General features: G+C 36.2%; 2 protein-coding genes across 2 annotated transcripts; both read left to right on the forward strand.

The window, feature by feature from the left end:
* Positions 1-5,086: 5,086 nt before the first annotated feature.
* Positions 5,087-7,554, forward strand: zgc:103586. The gene is made up of 5 exons (XM_062444770.1): positions 5,087-5,325; positions 5,457-5,573; positions 6,233-6,344; positions 6,432-6,489; positions 7,317-7,554. Exons 1-5 carry the CDS (start codon positions 5,319-5,321, stop codon positions 7,425-7,427), a joined length of 405 nt encoding a protein of 134 aa, XP_062300754.1. The 5' UTR covers positions 5,087-5,318; the 3' UTR covers positions 7,428-7,554.
* A 702-nt stretch (positions 7,555-8,256) lies between these two features.
* Positions 8,257-11,414, forward strand: fis1 (fission, mitochondrial 1). Its single transcript, XM_062444755.1, has 5 exons — positions 8,257-8,321; positions 8,784-8,916; positions 10,074-10,150; positions 10,374-10,479; positions 10,565-11,414. The coding sequence occupies exons 1-5, from the start codon at positions 8,277-8,279 to the stop codon at positions 10,666-10,668; spliced, it is 465 nt and encodes a 154-aa protein (XP_062300739.1). The 5' UTR covers positions 8,257-8,276; the 3' UTR covers positions 10,669-11,414.
* The last annotated feature ends 5,771 nt before the right edge of the window (positions 11,415-17,185 follow it).

Here is a 17,185-nt window from a genome sequence, read left to right on the forward strand (position 1 = left end):
GCATAAAGTACATATTAACGCCCCATTCAATGAGAGTAGTGGTGATTATACTTGCAAAGAATGTAGTATGGAACCATCCACGTGATTTTCAGGCAATTAGATGAAAGAAATCCATATATCTGATATAAATAAACAACAAATATGACCCAAGGACAACAGTAGGGTTAAGTGCTGGGCAGATATTCAGTACTATGATATATAAATGTGATGTGTTGTTGTGATGACATGAACACATCATTTTACCATTCCACAAAAATATACTGTCCAATCAGGTTATACTGTGATTACAAACTAACAAAATGAGTTATTGTACTTTTTTTCCACACATATTAACATATTGGTCTTGTGTTATAGAAGAGTACGGTTTATTTAATTGATCATTAGTTTGATTATATCATTTGTGTTTTTTCGTATCATACGTTCTGATGTTGTAAAATATCCTCATTAATGTTGTGATAATTATTTTTTTAAGCACATTGTCCGGCCCTGGATACAAAACATATAATGCTGATAAGTTGACAAAATAAAAATGATTTACAATGCTGGATACCAAAATTATTTAATTATTAAGTTGTTGTTTTGCTTTTATTTAAATTATTAAATATATAAATATAGAATTGGTTTGGAGTTATAATTTTTACTTTCACTTTAATGGCAGTGTTTTTGTGATGGGCATCGTGTAAATATGCTCTTCCTGTTTAGTGGTGAACACTGTGTCAAAACAAAACATCAGTTCTGAGAAATCCCCGCATGTTCTTTAAAGTCTCTTTGTAGTGCTGCAGTTTAGTCATATGACAAATCGTTCAAGGAGAGGAAACTTAGTCAGCTGCGATGGCAGGTAAGTGAGTTTATTTGTTTGTTTGTTTGTGAAAAAGTCTTTGATATCAATATTCACTGTTAATACCTGTGTTATAGTTATATGAACAATGCCTAATGTTACTAAAATAATACACATAATATACAAACGTCACTCAATATGGAGCAAAGCACTAAATCAGTGATTAATTCTTTTCATTCTTCATTTCATTTGCATATCATTGAGTCTAAATCAGCTGTGCACAGTTCCTCTTTTTAAATAAAACTTTTAGAGAGTTTAAACAGAGATGAACAAAACAGCTCACACTTGCTTTCACTTTTGGATTGAGCATGTAAACATTTTAAATGAGGATATTATGAAGACATTGTAGTTGGCTCTATTAAAGATGGTGATTATGATTATTATTCTGTACCGGACATCTCATTAATAATTGAGAACAACAAACATTAACTAAAATAAATGAGTGCTTGCTACAAAAAACAAACAAACAAAAAACATTGCTGTGTCTCTATGTCCCTCCCCTGTTCTTCCCTCTACTTTCACCTTTGTCTTTCTTTTTTTTCTCCTCACTCCTCATACTTTTTGTTTTGTCAGTTTCTGGCTTCTGATATAAGTTTCAGTCTAGTTATTAACAGCAGACTCTCACATTTCCCATTATTTAATCTTTCTCTTCTAGTTTTATTTAGATGTTTATTATTACAAATTCTTAATATGAAATCATTAAGAATGAAAGAGGAAGACACTTAAAATATAATGAAACTGGATCAGGAATTGAAATGTTCTTTAGTAGTACTTATAAATTAATTTTATGCACTTTATCTTGTTTATTTAGCACCTTGTGCGCATATTGGCCATATTATTTGCATGTGTCTACAATGCAGCAGCTGTGAGAAGAGATTTAAAGTAATCTGAGTTTTACTCTCTAGCACACTCTGAAAGCCGTCCTGTCACGGTAACTTTTGGTACCGTATGGAGGCTTCAACTGGACCCCCAAATATCCAGACCCCCACGATTATCAGGTGAGTGTTTGAGTCTGTAAATCTGTTAACATATTATAGCAAAAAAATGGTTTAATACATTTAATATACAGGGACTACCAAATGGGATCCTACTACTATAAAAAAACAAACAAACCAAAAAAAACAACTATCACAGAAACATGTAATTTCTTCTCAAAACATTATTAGATATGGAAAATAAATATATACTTTATTTATTTATACTTTAATACAAATCACAGCTTTTATCCCATGTGCAATTTTTCCACAAAGCCTTTAAAAAGACTGAAAGAGTGTCCCTGCCCCCCTGATACTGTATGATACTTTAAATTAGGACCCATGGCAAACATGAACTCTATAAATATTTCCATCTATTAAAGCTGCATTGGTTGAATTGGATGCATTTGACCTGGCCCGGATCTACCATACTGCCCAGGGGCCCTTGATCAGAAAGGGGCCCTCCGTGACTGGAGAAAAAGAAATTCTTCTCTTTTTCTCTCTTGATAATTATTGTCGCTTTCATGCAAAGAAAATCAAGTCTCATGATTGACTGTTTCATTTCTCATTTTGACAGCTGGGCAAATGACGAATGGTCAGCATGTCACAATGCACTGTGGTTAGTTTGTATCAACTGGTGTGCGGGAAAATTGATCACTTAGTGGAAGATGGACAGTGCTAGCTGTATCCAAAAGCCCCATGGACAAGCCAAGAAAAAGATAAAAAAAGGAAGAAAAAGTAGCGGCTGCAGTAAAAAAAAAAGTCATATTTGCAGTAAGGAGGCTTTCTGTTCTCTCTTTGATAGCTCGAGTTTGAGTTTGTGAAGGAGCTGGACTTTTAGCACCTGATCTCTGACTGAAAAGGCAATAAAGAAGAACCTCTAATGGAAGGAACCATTATTCTGTGCGTGCATTAAGTTGTACTATCGTTTGTGTTGTGCTGCTAGCTTGGGTGGTTTTCAGAGAACACTGATATTACCATCCCCTTGAGCCATACACTGCATTGAGATGATTCATTTAACCCATTGTATAATTGTCTTGTGATTTGTGAGTGCAGCAATATTTCAGCACTTGGTTTATTGAGCTGTACAGGAAGACCTGCTCCCAGCTCAGCTCAAGTAGTTATTCAGCTTTTGACCAGCAGGTGTGTGATTTGACATGCCAGCTTGACTGGACGCTCAAAATAATGAAGATGGATTTTAATGGGCAGGGTGGATAACATCGGGTGGACATGATTTTGTGCAGCGAGACGGTGTGGGGGGTCCATGACAGTCAGTGCCCAGGGGCCTCTGGGGGTCCTAATCCAGTCTTGCTTTTGACCAAGGAAACCCGGGACCTCAATAAATTGGTAATTTTAAAAAGCACAAATTAAAACAGAATACACTCACATGAAGTTGTTATGAACATCTTCATTGACATAGTCATGAAAAATGGGAAAGATAAAATAAAGTACCAGATGGTAGGATTAAGATCAAAGGTGAAACTTTCTTTAATTAGGCTTCCGTTGCTAAAGTTGTTGTTTTGCTTTGTCTCTCCCTTTTAGTTTGTGCCAAAGTAGCTGCTGTCATTCTGGCTCGAACGATCTTTGGTCAGTACCCTCTTTTTCAAACACTTGAGCACATCAGCTGTTCTGCAACGTAACATTTCCTGTCGCTGCAGGTGTGGTGTATTTAAAGGACTGCCCTCAGCAGCCGAACATCCCCATCTACCTGTTAGGGCTGGCTTTGGTACACCTGATCATGATACCATTTATGAATGTCCCCCGTGAGAGAGACACAGCCCAGCCATACGTGCGCTCCAGGTTTATCAAACCCTGTCTGCAGCTTTTAGTAGGCCTGTCTTCAATTGTGTGGATCCTGGCAGGTAAGGATGAAAAAAATGCAAAATGATGAACTAACTTTTTTTCTAAAAAACACAAAATCCTGTTTAGTCTTTTTATTGCATGGATGTTACATCTTTAAGACAATACTGACACCCCCCCCCCCCCCCCCAAAAAAAGAACAACAGATTCAAACTTTTGTCTGTTTTTGTCTTCTGTCCCTCATCTGCACCTACATACAGGAAGCGTTTGGGTGATTTCCGTCTACCAGCCCAACTATGATCCTGCAGCTGCTGATGGTCTTTACTGCAATAAGACTCTGTACACCTTTGCTTTCTGGAACACAGTGTGGGAGTTGTTTTCACTGTTCGTTATGCTGGCCATACTCTGCAAAGGGCTGACGTGTTACATGGTAATAACTCCTGTACCAACACAGAGAGAGTTTTATGGGAATGTTTAAAACATGGATGTTGCAGAACTGTTAATTATCTACATGATTAACTGTGAGCTTAAAAAATGTGAAGTAGGTTTCACTATACTCACTGAATGTGGAAATCAGTTTTATTTTATCACACTTTGTTGTGTGGGATCATTTTCTATACATACAGTAGATGTCATGTTTGATCTAACGTAGGTACATGATTGTTTCCTTCAGTGTTTGCATTAAGTGGTAACGCTATTTATTCTGTATTTATCTTATTTTCAACGAATCTCATAAAAAGAGCAACAGTGCGTCTTCTTAGTGCTTATCAATTTCCTTCAGTCTTTTGGACAAGCAATTTCCTAAAGTAACTGGCACTGTAGTCTTAATCAAATGTTGCTCAAACAGGAGTGAACTGTACATTTGTAGTGAATATTTTCAGCTGTGGATAACACTGTTTGTTCCTGGGTATTGGGTGTTATTTCTATCATTCAGTCCTAATGGTAGCATGATGTATGTGGGATTGACTCAGAATAAACCACTGTGCCAATGTTCATCAGATTATCTATATTTGTCTACAAAGACAATATTTCTTAGTCTGATCAATACACTGCTGGTTTTGGTCATTTGTTGTTTTTGGAAAAATACTTCATTTTCAAATGAATAATTATTTATTATAATTAATGAAGGTGTGCAATCTACAAGATTTTTGCTGTATATTGATTGTAAATTGTCTTTTATTTGTCTTATTTGTTTATTTTACATGTGCATGAAAATGTTGTTATTTTAAATAAAATTGTGGATTAATATGTTACCACTTCATGAATATTGTGTTCTACATTAATGCATTTTTTGTTTCAGCATTGCAGATATTTATATAATAATATAAAACATCATATTGTCATACTGTCATACCTTCAATGTTGCAGTCAAGTTATTCTGGTTAAAGTTAATTTGGATGCAGAGAGGTTTTGTAATCGTCATCGCCAATCCCTTTTCTCGCGAGACGCGTTGTTGAAGCACAGCTGTTCCCATCTGATCAGTGGTCTCACCGGAGTCCCAAACTGGTCGATGACGCTCCGTCCAGACAGCCAATACCGTGAAGGTAAACAATGCGCGCGGCCAGCTGGTCTCGCTCCGGTCAGCAAACTTGAGTCCAAATCAGTTTTTAAAACATTAACAGGACCATCACCCATTTGTCCATCACATGACGCTCCAGCTTGTGAGGGTGACATAGTCCAAAAACTGCCTACCGTCTTCATCTGCAATGACAGGCAAGTCCACCTCTCTCCACCTCAACCACGTTTATCAATATTGCAGGCTTTAACATTTCTTTTGACACTTGATGTACAGAATGTTAACCAGCCTTCATTTGTGAACTCATGGTGGTTTATCTACTGCTTAGATAAGGTAAAAGAGCTCGTTTCCAAGTGCCTGCAGGCCCGGGACATGGCATACTGCCCCTACAGCCGCTTCCCTGTCGGTGCTGCAATACTGACAACAGATGGCGCTATAATCACAGGTAATAACCCAGCTGATGACTTCTGGCTTCCTGTGGTTTAAAGGACGGGTTCACATTTTTTCAAGGCTGTCTTCAAATGGACATTGAATGAGGTTTTTCTTGTTGTATTAATTTTTCCTGTTTATATTGACCTTTAGAAGATGCCTTCATAATGCACTTACATTTGAAGTCATGGGGACCAAAATCCACTGTGTGTCCACATCAATGCATTTAACATTTTATCTGATGCTAATATGAAGCTTCAGTCATTCAAATGAGTCGTATCAAGTAGATATCGTTCAACATTACAGTCTTTTTAGTGCCAAAGACCCTTTTTTGTTACTATACTTCCACCACAGCTCAACAGGGAAACACAGACACAATTTGATGCTCAAAAGACTGTAAATGTGGCAGATATCCACTTAATATGACTAACTCAGACTGCTGAAGCCTCATATATGCTTCAGATCAACTTTAAGATGCATGCCCAATTTTGATTCTGGTCCCCATCACTTACATTAAAAGCACATTTGAAGGGGATCTTCTAATAATGAGTGTGAACAGGAGGAAAACCTCTGTAATTGTTCATATGGACACCTGACTGTTCTCTTAAGACACATTTGAAAAACTACCAAACTATCCTTTAAGTGTAAGAGTCTTGAGTATGTCTGTATTTTCAGGCTGTAATGTGGAGAACGCCTCCTACGGTCTGACGGTGTGTGCTGAGCGGACGGCCATCCAGAGGGCCGTGGTGGAGGGACACAGGCAGTTCACTGCCATCGCTGTCACATGGTGAGAAAGCCAGTAAAAGGACAGTGATGAGACTTTAACACACAGCAAATATTCTTATCTGTTCCCTCTGTCCTTTCCTGTCTGCAGTGACATCAAAGACCGCTTCGTTGGGCCATGTGGAGCATGTCGACAGGTTCTTATGGAGGTGAGACGCCTTTTTTTATGACCAGTGCAAACAATCATTATCATCTGATGAAAAATGACTCACTGTAAAACATTACAGCTTATCAAGATATCTAAGCCAATAATTGCATCCTAAAAATCTTACTTTCTTTAAACCATGTTTAAAAATGTACAGTGAGAATATTTCGATTTGTCTCCAATATAAATCTGCTAGTTTCAAAAACGTTTTTAAAAGAGGCCAGAATAAGGATCTTGACTTTAGAAAATACTTGACATAAGTAGATTTTCTATAGGCTGAAATATTATTTCTGGACTTTTTAAATTTGCTTTAAGAAAAATACACTTTAATAATTGAATTACAGACAAAAATTATTCCATAAAAGTAGATTTTTTAGGGGCATATAAACAACTATCAAACACAGCTTTGTATATTGCAGCAGGCAGTGGCTGTGGTGGAGCTGTGTGTGTTTTACAGTCATGTTAAACATTACATGTTATAAATAACCTAGCACAGTAACATCTGATATCTTTCCTGGAGAGAAGGGTTGCTTTGGTCAGTATATTAGATTATTATTTTGAGGCGAGGTATCCCAAATGAATATGATTTTACTGTATTTTCCCTCTTACAACAATTGATTTTAAGATCTCACATTAAAGACCCCTAAATAGTTCTTGTTATTGACTTATAACTAACTCTATAAAGCGAAATGAATCCATTAGCTACAACCTATTTTTAATAAGTGGTACCCAAGCTCAGCTTGTTGGAGCAAATATATACTGTACATGTACTTATTCTATATGGCTCACATGTCTGTAATCACACTTGCATCACTCTCTCTTCTTCACCAGTTTGGATCAGAGTGGATTGTATACCTGACCAAGCCAGACGGATCTTACAAAGAGACCAGCCTTAATGAACTGTTGCCGCTCGCCTTTACCCCAGCTCACCTGAACAACTGATGAAGCATCAACAGCATCATTGGACGTAGCTTTATCTTGAGTATTTTTGTGCTTTGTAGCTTCTATGTCTCTTGAATTGTGTTTATGGCAATACTGCAAATTTGGTAAACAATAAAACATTTTTTCCCAACAACATATGTTTGAGTTTTTATTATTATTATTATTGTTACTATCATTATCATTATTATTATTATTATCATCATCATCATCATCATCATCATCATCATCATTCGAGTAAGGTTACATTTTATTTGTATACAGTGTTGGGGAGTAACTAGATGCACATGTTTACATGTGACAGTGTTAGGTAATTTAATTCTAAAATAAAAGTAGCTGTAAAAGGGGTTTTACATCTGAAGTCAGACCCTTAAGATTTTGCTAAGGAGGGTTTATTCATAATTTTTTAAATATTTAACCTACTTACCCTAACAGCAGAACATTTAGACAAGTAATTAAAAGAAAAAAAAATCAAATGTCGTAAATTATATTAATTTGATTAAGTAATTGAAACAGTTACATTACTTATTATATTTTGAATAGGGTAACTAGTAATCTGTAACCTATTACCTTTCCACAGTAACCTTCCCAACCCTGTTAGCACATTTAAAACAACCAGTTGACCAAAGGGCTGAACAAGCTTAAATAATTCTTCTTCTTCTTCTTCTTCTTCTTCTTCTTCTTCTTCTTCTTCTTCTTCTTCTTCTTCTTCTGCTTATAATTATTATTAGTATTATTATCATTATTATTACTATTATTATTATTATTAGTTACTAGAAAGCTCCAGAGTGACGTAGTTTATCGCTAGTCACATGATCAGAGTGGGCGGCTCTGTCGTCTGTTTCCGGAAACATGGAGGCCGTGCTAAGTGATGTGGTAGCTCCTGAAGACCTTTTAGTAAGTTTTTCACGTCATTAAACCTCTTCTTCTTCACACAAAAAACATACAGAAGCCCGCGACAGACTCACACTGACTTTATCACGGCATCTCTTCACTTAATAAAAGCTGAAAGTTTGATTTAAAGGCGACGTGACTGATCGTAACATGACGCGTCACCTAGCCTGCTAATGCTAATGATCATGTTTGTGATCAATAACTCATCACAGGGTCGTCGTTATTGACTTTGACATACTTATTTATGACTCATGGCAACCACAGAGTCAGAATAAGGTGTAATGTTGTGAAATTGATGTTAAAAAACCATTGATATTACCTAGTTAGTGTCACATCTACGCAATGACACGCACTTACTTTAATATACTAATGTGTGTTAATTCGTAAGTGTTTCTGTTTTACTTTCATGGTCTGATTATGTTATTAAGTATTACACTAATGTAATATTCTGCTTTGTTTGGACAGAAATTTGAGAAGAAGTACAACAGTGAGCTGGTGAAGGGAGCTGTGTCCAAAGAAACAAAGTTTGAATATGCTTGGTGTCTGATCAGGAGCAAATACACAGATGATATCAAGAAGGGAACTGTACTCCTAGGAGGTGAGTTAATTTATTAAAACATTTTTTATTAGAGTATTTTATTATTGTGTAAAATGGCTTGATTCCTACTTGTAAACATAACATCACAACATCCTACTTTTTAAATAAAGAGCAAACTGTATTTCATTTATTTCCTTTTTATTTAGTGTAAAGTGATGTAATGTACTATTTTTCTGGTGGTGTAAATTGTGTATCTTTGTAGGGTAATAACTAATGATTTTAGGTTTATTATGTACTCAATTTAAAACATGTTGTTTGGGCTATAAAAAGTCACTATTCACTTAGGCTGAACCATTTTGAAAAAAATAGTTAATAGTGGTTATTTTGACTGATATTGCAATTCAAATATGATTTGCTATATGAAAGGGAATGATCATTTTTAAACCACAATATTTAATGTAAAAAGTTATTTTGGCACACAGTTCTACTTTAATAAATATTGTGCCTCCTGCGATTTGATAATTGCAGTAGGCCATATTGCTATTTTGATAAAATTGTTATTATAATTGTTCAGCCCTACTATACACTATTTCCCAAAGCTGAAGGTGATTCTGTTTATTATCAAAGTAGACTGAATGAACCAGAAAACATTCACAATGAGAAAATGGAGATTTCTCAAGTTCAAGTTCAAGTTCAAGTTTCAAGTTTATTTTATTTATAAAGCACTTTCAAAAGCAAACAGACTTTGCACCAAAGTGCTTCACAAACACACACATAGAAGCATAAAAGGATCAAAATATAAAAATAAAATGTAAGCACAAATTTAAAACCCAAAGAAAAATCAGGTAACAGTTAAAACAGATTAAACACAATTAAAAGCCAGAGAATAAAAGCGAGTCTTCATATGTGATGAACGGGAAGTCAGTGTAAGGACGCAAGAATGAAGATGATGTGGTCTCATTTTTTTTCTTGTTAATAATCAGGCAGCAATATTTTGGATCAGTTGTAGACAGGAAATGGTAGATTGAGAAATGCTAGAGAGAGTTACAGTATAAATAGTTTCATGCACAGAACAGCAGAAACTTGAATTTTATGAATGGTGTTATTATGGAATATCACCGAATGTACATGGCAGCTTTAGTGTTTTTAAGTGATGATTGCTGTAATATATTAGCTTGTATTTTTTCATAATATCCTGTTGTTGTTTTGTCTTGTAGAGCTTGTTCAGAAAGCATCGAAGGAAGACTCCCGCGACTTCCTGTTCTACCTTGCAGTGGCCAACTACAGACTCAAAGTGAGTGACATTTTCAGAGATGAGTACATGAACATTGTTACATTTGTAGTTTTTTATTTAACATGAACACTTTTTAATGTTGTTATTAATATTCTCTAATCTAACATTTACAGTCATAAAATCATTTATAATCCAGCTGTTCGAGTCTTTTTTGAGAGTATTTTCTATTTTTCTTAAATTACTGGGGGTTTTTTGTCTCCCTTTCCACTTGTGCTTCCTCCAGGAATATGAAAAGGCGCTGAAATACATCCGAACTCTTCTAAAGAACGAGCCGGGGAACAAGCAGGCTCTGGAGATGGAGAAACTCATCGACAAGGCTCTAAAGAAAGGTAACACTCACTCAGGCTCGGTTATTTGATTCTGCTGTTTGAGCGAATAAATCCAGACTGCTGACACTCACATGTTGTCATTTAGATGGCTTGGTCGGCATGGCGATCGTCGGGGGAATCGGTCTCGGCGTGGCCGGCCTAGCAGGCCTCATCGGCTTGGCCGTGTCGAAGGGAGCTGCCAAATCCTAACCTGGACACGAGCAGGCGTGTCTCTATTTTGCTGGACTGATACATTGACCCTCTGCCCGCTTAATTTAACATTTAAACGTGTGGAAACAAGTTTGAAGGACGAAACACTTTTGGTTTGAAGTTTAATTAAAGTACCGCAACACATTAAAGGGTTTGAATAATGCCAGTGTGAATAACCTGTTTGCATATTTTAACAGGGTTGACATTCACCGTTCATATGACATCATTTAGTTGTCTACTCACACTATAGCATGGCACTTTCTCTGTATTTGTGTAAATAAATAACAATAGATGAGGTGCAGCTGAATTTTATGTAATTTCTTAGTTATGCACCTCTGCCTAAACTTTCTAAGTTGACATTTACATTTTGTAAAAAGAAAAATTCTTTCTGAAAGTGCAGTTGTGGTTCTGTAAATGTCTGTTTAATTGTTTTTGACATTTAAAAAAATGCATTGTTAAGGAAAGTGTTACTGGTGCAGTTGGATGTGTAGCTTGTAATGCCAAAAAAGCGACAGTGTATAATTAGTTTGCTGGCGAGGTTGGAGTGACCCATACTCCAACATACTGCTGTAAGAAGTACTGTACATCCAGCTGTGGAGGCAACAAAGACACGTGTTTGTGCTGGTTGTAAATTGAAGGTAAGGAAGGGAACACAATTATTGTGAAGCGCATTTCTGAACATTTACCTGTGCTACATTTAATGGGTTGTGTTTTGCATATTGTTAAATAAAATGATTTTGAACTGATAGGAAGTGAGTGCAGAGCTGTTGAATGATGACCTGAATGCCTCTACTGTATGTTTCACACACTCAGGTATGTATCTCTTCACTGATCTCTGTTGCAAGAGACAGCAGCAGAAGAAACAATCAGGCATAATTATAAAATGTCAAATCTGCCAGTATATTGTATTTATTCCCGAGAGTTCAGTATTTCCTCCTCGGGTATCAGGAATGATCCTTTATCAGCTTTATCAACAAAATACTGTTTAGTTCCCTTTTTTTCTTTGTCTCATGAGGACCAGCCCGCTTCTTCATAAAATACAGTGGTGAAAATCTTTATCTCTCTACTTAGAGAACCAGAGTTACACACATAGCCTTTCATGTTTAAAATAACACAAATAAATAAGCATTATGAATTAAATCATAAGCAAAAATACAGAGAAAAATGTAATATAAACACATTATTGTGAAATAAACCTGCTTCTCTTCAGACGAAGCTTTTATTATGAAGAAGCATTATAAACATAAAGATAATTGGAATTAAATAAAAACAATGCTCTCTAATAAACAATTTCATTGAGAAACTGGACCTAATAACACTTCATAATAGTAAACTGAGTTTTAAATAAAATATTGGATACAATGTCACAATTTCATGCTTATATATTTTGTCTATATATTCCTAGAATAATTATTTCATAATGTCTTATTTATTTATTTTATTTGATATTGAACACGTTTTTATATTGTGATATAAGAAACCGATCTTTAATTTCTGAGTTGCTCCAAATGAGGTTTTAAAGTAAGATAATATAACTAAATTCTCTAATATTTATAAGATTCAACCAATTAGACTTCAGCATCATTACAGATCCCTCCCAGACATAATCACACATATAAAAATACTCTTTTTAATAATAATTTGCATCTGATATGGTTTCCGCACACTGAACCACTATCAGCTTCCAGACAGGTTGTGATGTGACCGATCCTGCTCATAAATCCTTTAAATCAGCTTTACGTCGAGCAAAGAGAAACATTCCTCCTTTAGCAGATTAATGTGAAAACAGCTTTATAGTGTCAAACTCTGCACAGTAAAATTCAAACATGCAACTGAAGTAACAACCAAAACACATTTTCTTTGCGGAGAGGGACTTGTTGTCTATAGTATACATTGGCTTCTCAGCACACGTTCAGTACATGGCAGACTGTAATCTTGGTTTGAGGGGCAGGAGAACAGGACAGACAGTAATTAGCCTCATAAAAAAACAACTGAGTCATCCACCTGAAATATAGATAAGTGTCTCTTGTGTTTGTGCTTGTCATGAATTAACAGGAAACTTTCCATGTATGTAAGAACCCATTTATCAAAGTTATGTTTATAAGAATGTTTTATTGATGTGGAACAAAGTCCATTATACTAGAATCCCATTCTTATCACTGTCATTTATTGACTATTAAATTTACAATTAGGTTTTGGTGGATATTGTGAAAGAGAATGTGTTATAATCATTAGCTAAGTAAATTGCCGTCTTTAGCACAGAGATTTTTGTTTGAACAACAACAAAAAAAGGAAAAATCGTGCCTGGCCTAGTTCACTCGCTGTCGGTCATCCTCTCATCTTGTCTCAAGACTTCAGGCACCTTTGTACGACAGGAAGACTTATGGAGGCTATCAGTAGTGTGTGGTGTTATCAGCCTCGTGGGATGTTACTCATTAACTCACCTGACAGGACCGAAACTCCCCAGGGGAACATATCAGTGAAAAGAATAATCTTCTTTGGTGTGAAAGAGGTGATTGAGTCAAGAAAGAAAAAACAGCAGATATTAGGGTTTGTTAACAACCCCCCCCCCCCCCCCCCCCCCCCCCCCCCGACTAAAAAATGAATCTTATATCCAAAACAGAAGAGCAGAATATAATATACATATCTAACCAACGCTGGTGTTGTCTGAATACTCATCCCATGCAAATTTAAAAACCCTTTAACAGCAGCGTAATTCAGATCAGCTTCAGTGAGTTTCAGTTAAGAGGGCCAATGTTCATTGAGTATCCGCACACACACATTGCTGAGGGATATTAATGTGTAATCACCACGAATGTCTGGGAACACGAAGTGTGGCTGAGTTACACCCTGTATACATGTCATAACAGTAATTTGAAGTTACTGTATAATCCAGAGAGAGAGAGAGCAGAAGTTTATGTTACTGTTCAGCGGCAATAAATTTAGAGTTTCATCACACTTTTATACGCAGGCTTTGATTAATTCCTTCCCTCTTTTCATTGTACTGATCTCACGTTTGGTTTTATCTGCAGAGCATCAGGGCTATAAGATAGAAAGAGGAAAACCACTTTAAAAGGTGCATTAATATCCATTTACTTGTTAGACGACTTCTGGATCTGACTGCACATCAAAAGGATCTTTTAGGTAACACAAATAGAGAAAAAGCTGTATTTTACAAGCCCAAAAAAGATCTGAGCGGCTTTTGCAGGGTCCAGATTCTACCAGACATGTCATGTATGTGTAATTTTGACATGACTTCTTACCACAACAGCATACTTTAATCTCTAAAGATCTAATGAAAGCAAGTTTAAACTGTCCATTGACAACATATTATAAACTCTCATCCACTAAACCATTTGGCTTTGAAAAATGTGAAGGTGTAACATGGTGTTTTCTTATACTTGTTTAGGTTTGTGGGAAATTTATCTGCAGGTTAAAGCCCCCTGAAAACTTAACCTCCAAAATATTAAATATACACAATTAAATAAGCAACAGCCACAGTTGAAGTTTGGAGGAAAAAAACATCCTTATTTATCGTTTATTAAGAGTTTTACACTAAATGTATGAATAATGTGCACAGTCACTTTATTACACTTTTAAATGAAACTGGTCCTATTACATAGTAACAAAACAAGTTCAAACAGCTTTGAACCAGCGTCTGAATTGGCAGTGAAGGTGGAAACTTAATTAATCAGCTTCATATCTGATCAACAGTGACCCGGCAATTAACACAAATAACCCCACTACTGTAACCAGGTTATGATTTGAATGTTGCTAAAGCCTGATTGGTGCCTGGGACTATGTGACGTCACATTTTCCAAACCGAGCCTCATCGACTATAAACTAGTCAGAGGAGCAGAAAGAAAAAAAAGGGCAGAGAAATCTCTCAAATGAAATAACTAAAACAATTCTGACTTTGGCTGGAAATTGTGTGTTTGTGAGGGAAACCGTCGCTCACAGTAATACTCCTTTTGAGAAAATATGTTTTCAGGGAAAAAATGTAGAAAATACTCAGAATATGATCAGAAACATATGATGATTTTTATATAAGGAAATATGTGTGAGAGTAAGTACACTATGCAGTTATAAGTATATTGAATTAGCTTTTAAAATCAAATTAAAGGTTTTTCTACAACAAACTCTTGAGTACAAAGTTTCTACATCATGCATATGTCGTAAAGTAGCATTATTATAGTCGCAGAATAACAAAGTTAACCAATTTGGGCACTTTTTAAGAGATCTGGACTATAAATTAAGAAAATCTTTGAAAACACTTCAATTTTAGTTTTTTCCTTTAGTGAATAAACCAGAGCACACAAACGTCCTTTAGTATAATCACTTTCTGTGCAGTCATCCTTGTCTCGCCTCATCACGTGCCCATCCAACCTCTCTTTAAGTAGTTTTTCCTAGAAAGCTCAGGAACAAGTTGCTTTTTTCAGGTAACACATTAAAAAAAATCACATAAAGTTTTGTTTTCACAGCAAAACCTATACATCTTAAAACATCTAATAACACAAACACACCAGCGACGGAAGCAAGTGCGCAGTAAAAATGGGCTTTGTAAACGGTTGGGCCATAAAATGAGGCGCTTATTGCGGGGCAGGGTCCACTTTTCAGAGGACCTCGGGTGGAAGTGAAGCTGATGAAGCAGGGCACTGAGTTTGGATTCGTCTGTGGGTTTAGATTTCTGCTTTTCCTTCACTAAACAAGTGAAAATGAGACTGTGCGTGGCTGCTGAAATTGATTATTTTTTATGTCACTAGCAGGTTTAAAATATCAAAACAGAATGTTAAAGGATATATTTTATCTTATTGTCAACAAATCTCATGTGTAGAGCCAAACCAACAATGAATTGATCAAGTTTTGTATGTGTATCCAAAACTTGATATATCTTAAACTGAAATTCACACCCAGATAGCAGATTTGCTGTGGCCCACATCCAGCCCACACCCGACACTTTTGGCACTTTCATCCAGCCCACATACAGTGTGGAACGATGGCACTTGGGTGGTCCGCTCCCGCTTCCCAGATCTGGACCACAAGCTAGCCATAGATATGCTATATGTCAACCAAAAAAATATATATAAACCAGAACTGACCCACATCCTGAATACATATACCTGAGAGTACCGCATCTTTACCAAAAAAAGGCCCACATTTAATTTGGGATATTTGGGCCATATTTGCTATTTTACATGTGGGCCATTCCAGGCTCTCATCCATTTCGTCCAGGCCAGAACAAGGCCAGTAGAGCTGTGTCATTACCTGAAGTGGCCCATTTCCATATGTTATCTGGGCATGCACAGCCAGTATTTGTGATCATGTGCTGGTCAGTCGCAGGAACATCGTATGTGAAGGTTAAAATTAACCACCTGCACACTGAAATTACTTGATTAGGATTTATTATGTCCACACAATGCATTTCGCCTGTAGTTTCTTCAGGTTCACTCAGCAAAACGACATGAGTACGATATCTGAATAAGTACATATGGGTCACATGACTCATTATTACGGTCTTCTTCTGGATAGATCTTCATTATTGTCCAAAAACTATTCAAAACATGTCAGTGAGCCACAACGCTGCACCGGGTCACATGATCCTTCACCACAATGTTTGTTTAGAAATGGCTCTAAACCATATTTTCAGTCTCCGGAGAGTAGTTCTGTGTTTGTACTACAGTTCTTTACAATGCAGCACAAAGTCCAAAGGTTTTTGTAGCACCACGTTCCTGATAGCTGATTTTACGTTTTCTAAACAAACGATGATCTTTGTGATGAAGGAACATGTCGCCTGGTGTAAAAGTGTGGCTTACAGGATTGTTTTTAATAGTTTTTCTACTATCAGGCCTTGGAGAAAAACAGTATACTTGTACGTAGTATCAATTAATTGTTTTTTGGCCTTGCACATGAGATTTGCTAAAAGGAAAGATGAAATATAATAACAGCCAAATCCTTTAATCAATTAAAAAAAAGAGGAAACAGTTTTTGAAGACTTAACTCAAGCATCTTCAGCCATGCTAGCAATTTTGTAAACGCTAACGTTAGCATGCTAAGAGTCAAGATTCTCGAAAAACATCATTGTCTGTCACATACAAGCTAATGTTTACCACTGTGCAATATTTTTTATTTGAATGAGACATTATCAACATGGTATTAATTAAAACATATAACCATTCAATACAACACTCAATCAGGTACTTTATATTATTCTGTGTTCCCCAGAGAGACATTAAATCATTAAAGGCTTTAGGATGTTTTTATTGTATGTATATTGCGAGAGCTCCAGAGTAAATAGTGAACCAGGAAGGCAAGATGGGAAGCTCGGTCACTATGACCTGGCTGTGAACACACCAGGAAACCTTATCAGGACTGAAAATAATGGTGAAAAGAACTAGATGATACAGGCATGTACTGATGCTACTGCTGATCATGGTGGAAGGTATGAATATGAAAACAACCCACCGATTTTTGAACAGCTAAGCAGAAAGGAAACTAACAGGTATATAAGACAGAATAT

Source organism: Scomber scombrus, chromosome 23 (genome assembly GCF_963691925.1).
Source record: "Scomber scombrus chromosome 23, fScoSco1.1, whole genome shotgun sequence".
Classification (NCBI taxonomy): domain Eukaryota; kingdom Metazoa; phylum Chordata; class Actinopteri; order Scombriformes; family Scombridae; genus Scomber; species Scomber scombrus.